This window comes from Perna viridis, chromosome 11 (genome assembly GCF_037379345.1).
Source record: "Perna viridis isolate PV_CMFRI_1.1 ecotype Kerala chromosome 11, ASM3737934v1, whole genome shotgun sequence".
Lineage (NCBI taxonomy): Eukaryota > Metazoa > Mollusca > Bivalvia > Mytilida > Mytilidae > Perna > Perna viridis.
Window position 1 is genome coordinate 23,235,854 of NC_142455.1, and position 12,355 is coordinate 23,248,208.

Genomic DNA, 12,355 nt, shown 5'->3' on the forward strand with positions numbered 1-12,355 from the left:
TCTTTTGTACATCAGAATTCTAGTGGTCTCGACCTGTGTAATAGAGTACCCAGTTTTTAGTTTATTAGTCTGTTTGTTTTGGAATGCTGCAGAATGGTAATTGTAGAAGAAGGTATAATAAAATACAATGCAAATCCCTAGCCTTAATGGATTAAGAGATAGGCAAACAAATAAAATTTGACCAAAACTTCCTAACATTGGCACAAAATAACTTCAGTTTGACTACATGTACTTGAAACTACATATGATTCTCTCATCATGAAAAAAATACTATAACTATCAACAAAATACCTTTTAATAAGATATTCACAATCTACATCATTTCAAACCCTACGGTTTTAATAAAACACATTCCATTAAATAATAAATTAATCATAAGTTTTTAAAACTATAAACTCCAGATATTTTAAATCACAGACTTATGTCAAATTACATTTTTCTCATATTCAATCACCTAAGTCTGGATTCAAATAACAGCATTTGGTGTATTATCACAGTTTTTTTATATCAAAATCGACATTAACAAAATCTCAACAATTACCAAAGTTTTGGAAAATGAAGACATTTTTATAAAATATCATTCATTTTTTATCACACAGATTTACATCAATAAGCTTTTGAATTGGATATTACGGCTACTTGACCACAACACTTGCGGAAAATATTCAACACATTAATAAGGTTTGCCTTATACATTCAGTATTGCTTCATGTTTTTCATCGTAAGATCCACTGCCTCGGATAAACAGTTTACGTGGTTCTTCACCAAGGTTTCCTCGGAATACAAAGACTGCCTCATAATGTTCAGCATGTCTGTAAGATAGTAAACAAAATATTTAGGATTAATTTCAGTACATTTTTCTAAAAGGTACTGAAATCAGCTGAATTAGTTTTTTTAATTATAAAAAGAAAAACAAACAAGCAAATCAGAAAAAAATTTGATGAAAAAAAATACATATATATTTTTAGTACATAATAGGCAAGTTACTTAGTTCTTTTTGTACCAGAAGTGACTGCTGAAATATTACAATTATATGAAATTTATAAATACATTATAATGAGAAATTTGTTTCTAAAACTGAAAAAACTAAAACATACTTAGCAGTAAAGAAGACTTTAAGTATGGTTTTGCTGTCTGTGATGTGAGTGATATGGGCCTCTAAATAGCCTTCCGATGATTCAATAGAGAAGGTATCATTGGTTGTAGCTCCAGCTATAGAGTCTGAAATTAAAAAAAAAAACATATCAAACTATGAATTCAATACTTTTAAACTGTTTAAGTTTTCAATTCAGTGATGAGGTAAGTTTTTTTTTACAAATTCACTTGAGTTTGAAAAACCAAATTGTCTTTTCCATAGACTCAAATAATTCTCCAAATTAGCAATTAGGGCAATATAAAAATTTTATTTCCATTTTAGGAAGTAAATGATAAGAATCCATTTCTATTTTCATCTAAACAAAGTACCAGTTGGCATTCAAACATTGTGTTAGTAATGAACTGTATATTGTTTTTGTTGTGAATCTGGTTATAAAGTTCATCTATGAGAGAGATACATGTATTTTAGGTCAAGATCAAATTTCATAAGAAATCCCTCTTGGAGATATTTCTTTATCTTGGTTGAGTTAAATTGCATTATTTTCCATTACAGACATTTCTGTATGCTTTCTGCATGATAGAATTCCTCTCGTATGGCTCTGAAAATTATTCATAGGTTTGGAAATCATAACATACTTTAAAGATGATTTATTCAGTTTAGGCAGTTGTTTGTTTTACACAGGTTTTAATTGCATTTGACATTGGCAGTTATAAAGGGATTTCAAATATCTGCTGTATCTGTTTATATTGATGTTTTTGGGGATAGCTGCAGCCTGCCCCGTGGTGTGAGGGCTTCCTTGTTATTCACGGAATATCCCGGTTGGGGTCATTGTCTCTTTGACTTATTTACCATACTTATTCTTGTTATATTGTCAGATTTTTTTGTTTTTAGTCAGGTTTCAATTTCAAGGAATGTTATTCAGAAAAGTAGTCATGTAACAAATAAACAGAAAAGCTGAAGCACCAAATATGCCCTTTCTCCTGATTTTGGCACTTTAAGTACTATAACTCAGAGATAAATAACAAGAAAACATAGAATACAAAAGAAAACAGTTTTCTCTATATATAAAGACAATCATTACAGCAAATAATTATCATAAAGTCTTTAAATATTTTTAAGTTGTCATATAATGTGTGAACAGACAGACTGGCAAACAATGCTCTACCACAATACAGCAATTGAAAAAGGCAAAATACTAAAAATAAAAACTAATGATTTCCTTACCACTCATTTATGGCTTTGCCAAGTGCTCTGTGTCATTTTTTACTAGCTTAAAAGAGTGATAAGGCTTCTGCAAGCATACTGTTGGGTATAATACAAGATTTATTGTATAACCTAGATGTACCCTCTAGTGGCAGTGTGAGGCAGCCATGTCCTGTAAACACAACACTGTTTATCATCTTACCTAGATATACCCTCCACTATCAGTGTGAGGAAGTCCTGTTCTGCAAGCACACCATTGTCTATCATCTTACTTAGATATAACCTCCAGTGGCAGAGTCAGTCCTGTCTTGTAAGCATATCATTGTTTATCATCTTACTTAGATATACCCTCCACTATCAGTGTGAGGAAGTCCTGTTTTGTAGGCACACCACTGTCTATCATCTTAGATATACCCTCCAGTGGCAGTCAGAGCTAGTCCTGTTCTGTAAGCACACCACTGTTTATCATCCTACCTTGATATATACTCTAGTGGCAGTGTGAGGCAGTCCTGTTCTGTAAGCACACCATTGTTTATCATCCTACCTTGACATACCCTCCAGTGGCAGTGTGAGGCAGTCCTGTTCTGTAAGTACACCATCGTTTATCATCCTATCTTGATATACCCTCCAGTGGCAGTGTGAGGCAGTCCTCTTCTGTAAGCACACTATTGGTTATCATCTTACTTGGATATACCCTCCACTGGCAGTAAGAGTTAGTCCTGTTCTGTAAGCACACATTGTTTAACATCTAACTTTGATATACCCTCCATTGGCACTGAGAGGCAGTTCTGTTCTGAAAGCACACCATCGTTTATCATCTTACCTAGATATACCCTTACGTGGCAGTGTAAGTCAGTCCTGTTCTGAAAGCACACCATCATTTATAATCTTACCTAGATATACCCTCCATCGGCAGAGAAAGTCAGTCCTGTTCTAAAAGCACACCATCGTTTATCATCCTACCTTGATATACCCTCCAGTGGCAGTGTGAGGCTGTCCTGTTCTTTAAGCACACCATTGTTTATCATCTTACCTAAATATACCCTCCAGTGGCAGTGTGAGGCAGTCTTATTGGTTATCAACAACTGTTGTTCTCTCCTCTGGCCAACCAAACAGGTTCCAAAATCAATAGACTCCTTTGATAGCTCCATTTGTGGCACAGATAGTGTTGCAAAGAGTGGCAATTTCTGAAGATAAAATAATGAATATCCAATGTAGATCTTCAAATCAAAAAATGGCTGATACAAAACATAGTAAGCAGGGTAGATAACTCTTAAGTACAACTACCTATCATTTCATGATAGAACCTATTTGAGTGTTAAAATTAATTACCAATAAATTGACACAAGAGGAACTTCAGTTTCCTGTATTTTCAAATGTTAAGATAATAATAATAATAATGTTAAACAAGTTCAATTTTAATAACAGGGACCTCACTTAAATGGAGAAAATATCTTCACCTGAGGCTTCAAAATCAAACAGACTAACAGACACACTGACCCAAATCCTCTTTAAGCCATTACAAACCTGTGTTGACCCATTGTTGAACTCCACAGTAAGGTTATCCTGTATATCTATCTTCTTTCCATCTTGTTCTCTAAGAGTTATACAAGAATCATTAGTGTCGTTCAGGTACTTCAGGAGATCTGTAGTTGTCTGGAAGGCTATCTTTACCTGAAACAGATTGTGAGAAATAATTATCTAGTTATAGTCTCATTCACAACTACATGTGAAACTAAAGCATTATAAAAAAGTTTCATCAAAATCTAATGAAGGATTTGGGAGGAGTTGAGGTTACAATGGGGAGTTACGCAGATGGTGAAACTGAAAAAACAAAATTAAGATGGAACTACAAGATAAATTAAACCAACTAGGTTGGGAAAAAGGGTTAGAAAGAGCAAATTTATGAGATGTCTGACCCCTTGTATGCATGTCAACCAAGAATGATAGACCTGAAAGAGAACTGTTACACTTCCTAAATTGTTAAGTCAAGCAGAAAATAACACATAAAACAGGAAAATAGAGTATGTAGTTTGTATGTTATCTCATCTTATTTCTATTGTGGGAGTTGAAAATTATTCACAAAAAAAGTGAATAACTTTTCAGTCGTACTGATTCTTACAGAGACTAACATATAAAGTGTCAGTCTTAGTAAGAAATAGGCTATGGGGGAAAACCTGGTATAAAAAAACCATCTTGAATGTTAAATTTGATGATTTGCACCATCAGAATCAAGGAAAAAAGACAAGATTTTTTACATCTTTTTGGTGAAAGGAGTTATAATTTCATCAAAATGCATGAAAATAAACATTTCAAGAGCAGATAACTCTGTCACAAACCCCATTTTTCTGACATTCTATTGAAAAAATTCTGAGCAAATCCAGTGATGCAGGGATGAAATAATGGTCTTTTAAAATACAGAAAGCATCCTTGAGTGAAATTCTATTGTCAGATCGGTGGGTTTTTGACATGTGTTTCTGTTTTTTTTTTTTTTTTTTCAATTTTGCCTGATTCTTACAGAGACTGACATATTAAGGCATTAACATACAGGTAAATGATGTTGAGGTCTCAGGGTCTGGTATTCTGTCACATAAGCTTTGGTTAACTCCTCTCTGTTGGTGGATGGATCTAAATCAACCAGTAGGAATGGTGATCTTGTCATCAGTCTGAAGGTCAATGGTGTCTCTGTCTGGTTAGATACTACTGCTCCCATCACTCTGTAGCTCTCAGAATGAGTCTGTAATATAACAATATAAAAATATGTGATGATAAAAATTGATCCAATACCTACATAAAAAATAAGTAAATGAATTTTTAAAAAAAGAAATACAAAATTAGGGCATTAATGGAACATAAAAGTGATACCCTGCCATGTAAGAGTGAAAAAAGATCAATGACAAAATGTTAAAAACAGCCTAACTTGAAAACTGTGTTTTGGATTTGGCTAAAAATTAAAATAAACCTGCATTTTATAGCACTAAACAACTGTGAAAATTTTTAAATAAAATTCAGTAATCCATTCTCAAGTTATCATCTGGAAACCATCAGGGGACAGCCAGACAGATGGACTAACAATTTTTTGGAGGGTATCACACGAAGTGGCTTGGAATAAAAACTGAAAAGGGATTGGTTTTCATCCTTAACATTAATAAATTGTTATCACATTGGTACAACTTGCCTGTTGCACTTGGACTGCTATTATCTAAAACTTGATCAATGGTGATATTGTTACTAATTCTATTTATGATGGGCAATTATAACATCAATACAACTTTTTGACACCACTTAAGTGGAGAGATTCCTCAGGGATAGTTTATTGGTTGCATATATGGAACATGAAGTTTCAGTTACACAAAATGTCAAAGTCAATAGACCATAACTGCAGGGGGAAATGCATGAAATGGATACATTATTGTGCTGTAGTGATGTTATCAGAAACTTAGCATGGAAATTTTAACATGAATTTTGAAATTTCAAAGTCAATTGACCATGGCTGCAGGGGTATAAGCATGAAATGGACACACTATTGTGCTATAGTGATGCTAATGCAACTGCCTATCAATTGTAATTGACCTAGCACCAGTAGTTCATATCAAACGGACCTTATAAAAAAACTTAACATGGAAATCTTAACATGAAATATGAAAATTCAAAGTCAATAGACCATGACTGCAGGGGCATATACATGAAATGGATATAGAAATGTGCTATAGTGATGCTAATGCAACTGCATACAAAATGTGATTGAACTAGCACAAGTGGGTCATATCAAACTGACCCAATCAGAAAACTTATCATGAAAATTTTAATGCAAAAGCCAACAGCAGAAAAGTAACACCTTGTGACATACAGGCAGGCAAGACAAAAACTCCAATAATAAACCCTAAAACTTATAACTTCATAAATCACTAGTAACATAAGTGTGTGAAGAAAAATTATGATCAGCTTAAAATTTTCCAATTCTTAAAATCAAGTATCCATTGTAAATGTAGAAGAGAAGATAAATATCATTTATTCTTACGATGCCATTTCTGTCTAACATGAGGTCACTCATAGCTGATCTATATCTCATACCTTCCTCATCCATACATTCCATGCTCAATCTACAAAAAAAAGGGATGTTAGTTCCAGATTTGTTTAATTCATTATCATGATAAGAAACCTTTCATCTCCCATGACCTGGTATTGATTAAGTGTGTCTAAATTAGAACATGTGCAACTGCTAAAATGTCACGTTTTTATTATTGAATATTTAATATATCCATGGTCATTCATATCACTGATTGGAATCAAGTTTTGTCATGAACTTAACATCAATTTATATAATAACATTTTTTTTTAATTTACATTATATTCAAATGCAAGTTTTGTAATTATACCAGCTATGAAGACATAATGACGTGAAGATACTTAAATAGCTGGTTTCAGACAAGCTGATACGTGAAGGTACTTACAGAAATGGTTTCATATGACATATGTTGGTACTTACAAAACTGGTTTCAGCCAAGCTGACATACGTTGGTACTTACAAAACTGGTTTCAGCCAAGCTGACATATGTTGGTACTTACAGAAATGATTTTAGCCAACTGACATGTGTAGGTACTTAAAGAGCTGGTTTCAGTCAAACTGACATATGATGGTACTTACAGGGCTGATATCAGCCAAGCTGACATGTGTAGGTAGTTACAGAGCTGGTTTCACCCGACTGACTGGATGAGGTTACTTACAAAGCTGGTTTCAATCAACTGACTTGTGTAGGTACTTACAGAGCTGGTTTCACCCAACTTACCGAGTCCATTCCAAAAAGAGGAAATTTCAAGATATATGAATTTACAGAGCTGGTTTCATAAAAATTACTGAGTTTATTCCAGAAAGATACATATACTTACAGAGCTGGTTTAAGATGAGCTGACATGTCCAAGTGTAATGGTCCAACTTCATATCCTTGCAATCTTATAACTTTATTTTCAACATTAGGATTCTAAAAAAAATACCATCTTTATACATACATGTTCATGATTTTTGTAATTGAAGTACTTGTGAATAGCAATTTTTTGTGGTTAATATTTTACTATCAAGATACATTTGTTGGAAGGTCTATTTTTTTATAATTTTAATTTAAATTTAAACCTGAATACTAAAATATATTATTTATCCTCTACTGCATTATAATAATATATTATAAAGATTTCACAAAAGTTAACTTTTAAATAGTTCCAAAAGAATTCATAAAAATACTAATGGGTTTAGGGGTGATTTTTCAATCGAAAAAGAAAAAACACTTTTGACATCTTAATATTTTGCCTGGTCTTGTCAAGACTCAAAAAGCTTTCATTGTTAATATCTAAAAGCACATGTGCTCTATAAATCTGACGTCAAAATGATGTATCCTTTCAGTACAAAAAAATCTGTGCTTAAATCCATGAAATTGTCTTCCCCTTTTTTTGGGGCATTTTTCAAGACAACAGTGAAGATGAAATTTTGAAAACAAACACAAACAAAAGCAAACTTAATCAATCAAAACAAAACACATCAAAAACAATAATAAAATTGTTCAAAATATCTTTTAGAACAGACAGACAGACATACCTTATCAATACTCATGTGAGCAATAGCAAAACCAACACAGTCCATTTCTTCCTTGACTACTTCTGTAGGTAGTGGTGTAAACGTTATATTAACATTGGCAAAACTTCGCGCAGGAATTATCTGAAAATACAATAAGGTAAGTATTGCAAGTAAACAAGCTTCGGAGATATTCCAATGTAAAGTTTGAACCAGACCTTGGTAATTTAAAACACTGCATAACTTTAGTGTGAGGAGGTTACATAAAAATCTAGCCATTGCTAAGAATTGGAAACTAAAAAAAATTATTTTCTATCATTAAATATAATGTTAAGTCTTTCTCTTGCTTTTAAAAAGAAAAGCAATATACTGTAGAAAGATAAATTAAAAGACGTAAATATTATATCCCACCATTGATCATTCATAAAGGATAAAGAGTTGAAAATATTTACCAACTGTTTGTTCTTTATGCTATAAGGTTCTTGTGCTGGAACACCTTCGTGAGGTCTGTAGAAAAGAGAAACAACTTTGAGGCGTTGTTCCTTCTCTTCCTCCTCCTCTTCCATTACCTGAACCTCTACTTCATCCTCTTCTAACTCCTCTATTTTAGGTTCTGATCGTAATGAATACTTGGAATGGTCACGGCTGATAAGGGGAGAAGAATCTGCAGTGTTAGGTATCATATCTGTAGGCATTCTCTCTATTGGGGTTGGGGCTGCAATCATACAGTATAAAGCATTAACATGAAGGTAAAACTGGAGAATAACAAGTTTTTAAGGTTGAGACAGAAATTATTTCAAGCATTGCAGAGCTTACCAATTGTGGTTTTTATGATACTGAAATTTAATGGTGATCTCAGGGATTCACTAGTGGCAGTTTTTAGATTAATGAATGGTTATCTCAGGGTTTACCAGTGGCAGTTTTTAGTACCGGTGAACTGAATGATGATTTCAGGGTTTACCATGTTTAACCACTAAGTAGCTGATGGTATTTACAGTAAAAATCAAAATAATTTTAGCAATTCATTTTTTAAGCAGACTGATAACATATTTGGAACTGTGTCATGTAGCAGCACATATCTTCGATATATGTATAAACACTATGCAATGTTAAAAATCTATAATTAGATTTACAAGTGGTGCCAAAAGATATATCACCATAAATTATAGCATATGGGCTGAAAAAATTGCTACTTCCAACAGACAAAGATTTGAAACAAATATTCGTTATATTTTGACACAAAAAGAGGTACATATATCCAATGCCTACATGAATGGGCAATGTATGAATAATATTGATTTAAAGATAATTGACTTACAGACTGCACAAAGTATATATGTACCATCCACAACATATACTCATGAAAAAAAATGACTGAACTGAACATGCTAAAACTGTGTAGGCAAAAATTGTAAATGTGTCTTAAATAGTAGGTGTATATCTTCAAAATTCAAATAAGAAACAACACTGCAAAATTTTAATAAAAATGGTTCAATACTTTTAGGGTTACAAGATTACACAGACGACAGAGTGACTACTAGACCTGATTTCACCTTTGGTGATGCAAAGTAAAAATAGGACAATAAGTAATACCCAACCCCTAATGGTGAAAAAACGAGGATGAAAACATTTTCAATTATGGCCTAAGTAATTATAGATTTCACAGAATTTAACTTAACCTGTATTTTATGGTACTAAACAAAGTAGTTCTGTGCAAAGTTAAAAAAAACAATGACCCTTTGTCAAGTTAACATCTGGAAACCACTGGGGGATGGACAGATTGATGGAGGGACAGATGGACGGACTCACAACTTTTCGGAGGGTATCACATAATACCTTGCCACTCTGTGTGATTGGGTATAAAAACTATATGTTCTGGTTAATACATGACAGAATAAAGTCAGAGAACATAAGGATCTAAACAGAAAAGATTTTGGGAGATAACTCAAATCAAATGATAAATATATACACTTATAATTCATAAAAAAATAGTATACTGACAAGCAGGCAATATTGAAGATTGTAAATTTTCAGTAAGAGAGCTGGGAAAAATTTAAGAATTTAATTCTACTTGAGCAAATGTAGGAAGAAAAGAGAATTACATTTGTTTGTATTAACAATGACAAAAACTGACAGTTTTGTCAATTTTTGTTTTTGAATTTTATGTACACAAGATAAAAAATCAATGTGTGAAAATTATCACTGTACAGAACTCCATCACATCAATAAACAACATTGGTTTATGATTCAGTTAGGATAAAGAAAAATTTATATAAACAAATTATATCAAAAATTGCATGCAAAAACAGGTGAAATCATTGAACTGTGATGATAGAAAGAAAGATATCATTGTTTATTACCCTTCTCAGATCCCATAAAAGATATATTCCAGACCAAAATTTTAAATATTTTTTTTTGTTTCTGTTTTGTTTAATTTTCAGTCAAGCCAATCTCAGAATAAGGGTCAACAAAGATACTTTTGCAATGGTCTGAAACAATGTTATACATTAAGTAAGTGCTGACTTCTCTTTCAGTCTACTATAAAGTTGCAGAATAAAATTTGCAATTAATGGAAATATAATTTTTCTTCATTTCCTTTTTCCGATCACCCAAAGAAATGAAGTAAAAAATTGTCATGTAAGCATGACATTCATTGTTGTTGAAAACATTACTGTTCAAAGAAATTGCACAATTGAAAAAAAAATCAAAACTTTGATTAACCTAAAAAAAATATTCTCATAATATCAGTGTTTCATATCATTTTGACTAAAATTTACCACAAATGAAATTAAGTTAACAATAAACAATAATCCTGTATATGATGAGTAATGAAAAACTTCTTAGATAATCAATTTGTCAGATTATGTCAGCCGTCCATCTAAGAATCATACCAGGGAGTGATTTATTGGTAAAAAAATAAAGTTTCTTAAACATTTTTTTTTTAATACTTCATATAAATTCATCAAAAGTTTGATATAATAAGTTTTTCTAGTGTCAAGTTAAAATAAAGAAATACACTAGCTATCATTTTCATTTAAAGGGAAATAATCATCTATTGACTTTGCCCAATTATTCTATCTGTCACTTACATGAAAAAATATGTGATCTTTTTTCAAATGCATTACTTAATTCAAAGTTTGCAATTTTTTTTCAAAAACAGCTGCTAAAAATTAAGTGCTTTCTTAGAACATCACATTTCTGCCTTAAGACTCTCCAAGAAAAAAGTGCTTTAAAATAATCCTTACAGTGAGTAATACAGTAAAGTTCAGGGAATGAAGTTGGTTTTTCCTTGATTAAATGACTATCAACTGATGACCTTCCTTAGGTACTGAACTAGACAACTGACACTAAGTAAGAGATACTGTGAAAGTACTTTAATTCATGGATACCAATTTTCATGGATTAGGGAAGAAACACAAGATCGTGGATTCTTGAATTCGTGGTTTGGCTTACCCACGAAAACTATGAAAATTGGTACCCCAAGAACAATAATACTATCACAGTAACTGTCTTGTATTTGAAGCTTTGTAAAGGTCCATCTGTAGTTTTACTGTCACAAATTGTGTTTATGTTGGCAACTGATATTTGCGATGGTAAAACTACAGATGGACATCCACAAAGCTTTAAATACACAACATTTATCTCTATTCTAGAGAAATTAGTGTCCTCATTGACTGCCCTACAAAATCCTACCACAAAGAAAATTATAGTTAAAAGAAATCGAGATTTGGAATTTACCTTATAGTTTTGTCATCTTGGTTCTAATGGAATTAAAATAAGCCAATTAGGTAGTGAAAAATTTATTGATAATAAATATTTTTCAAAACCTTCATAATATCATTTGTCAATTAGTAGGTTAGCCAATTTAAATGTTATGAAAATTATCTTGACATATTCATAAGTGCATAATTTGTGAATTGGTTCCTAGAGGTATATTGAGAATTTTATGCTTGAGTTGAGCCAATTAAAAGCCTTGTTATATAATCATTGCAATAGAATTAAACTTCCTATCAAACTCACACCAAAATACCTATAAAATGATAAAAAGTGTAAATTTTCTTTTTAATTGTCCAGTTAATTACCAAAAGCATTTCGTCAGATAATGGCCATTCAAACAAGAGGGGACCAAACATATTCCCTGAAGTTAACTATTTAATTCACTGTAAAACTGGCTTTAAAATAAAAGAAGCCAACACTGCAGCCAAGAGTGAAGTGATGAATATACATGCGAAACATTGAACAGTGAAGTTAACCTTACCATGTTCTTCCTCACCTATGACACAAATCAATATACAGTTCTTACTATTGCATCTGTGGCTTAACCTTATAATTCACGTGTGTAAGCTGAATTAATTTTGTTTTTTACTGAATGTACAATAAAACTTACATAAAGCAAATTAAAGTGCTTTTGGTCTTAACAAAATTTTCAGTTTAGTCACTGACCCGCTTAGACACTGAATGAAGAGAAATTGTTTGCAATTTAAAACAAA

General features: G+C 32.1%; 1 protein-coding gene across 4 annotated transcripts in view; it reads right to left on the reverse strand.

Annotated features, from left to right (window-relative positions):
* Positions 1-277: 277 nt before the first annotated feature.
* The window catches only part of LOC148603419 (deleted in lung and esophageal cancer protein 1-like), a 45,113-nt gene continuing 33,035 nt past the window's right edge, over positions 278-12,355 (reverse strand). For all 4 annotated transcript variants that reach the window (XM_088551888.1, XM_088551889.1, XM_088551890.1 and 1 more), the window contains 10 exons: positions 12,124-12,138; positions 8,318-8,580; positions 7,890-8,009; positions 7,190-7,281; positions 6,321-6,402; positions 4,848-5,036; positions 3,827-3,973; positions 3,333-3,486; positions 1,098-1,221; positions 278-812 (listed from right to left, as the gene is read on the reverse strand). In XM_088551888.1, coding sequence (XP_088408014.1) covers positions 689-812; positions 1,098-1,221; positions 3,333-3,486; positions 3,827-3,973; positions 4,848-5,036; positions 6,321-6,402; positions 7,190-7,281; positions 7,890-8,009; positions 8,318-8,580; positions 12,124-12,138 — 1,310 coding nt within the window. In that variant the 3' untranslated portion in view covers positions 278-688. The remainder of the gene's footprint in view (positions 813-1,097; positions 1,222-3,332; positions 3,487-3,826; positions 3,974-4,847; positions 5,037-6,320; positions 6,403-7,189; positions 7,282-7,889; positions 8,010-8,317; positions 8,581-12,123; positions 12,139-12,355) is intronic.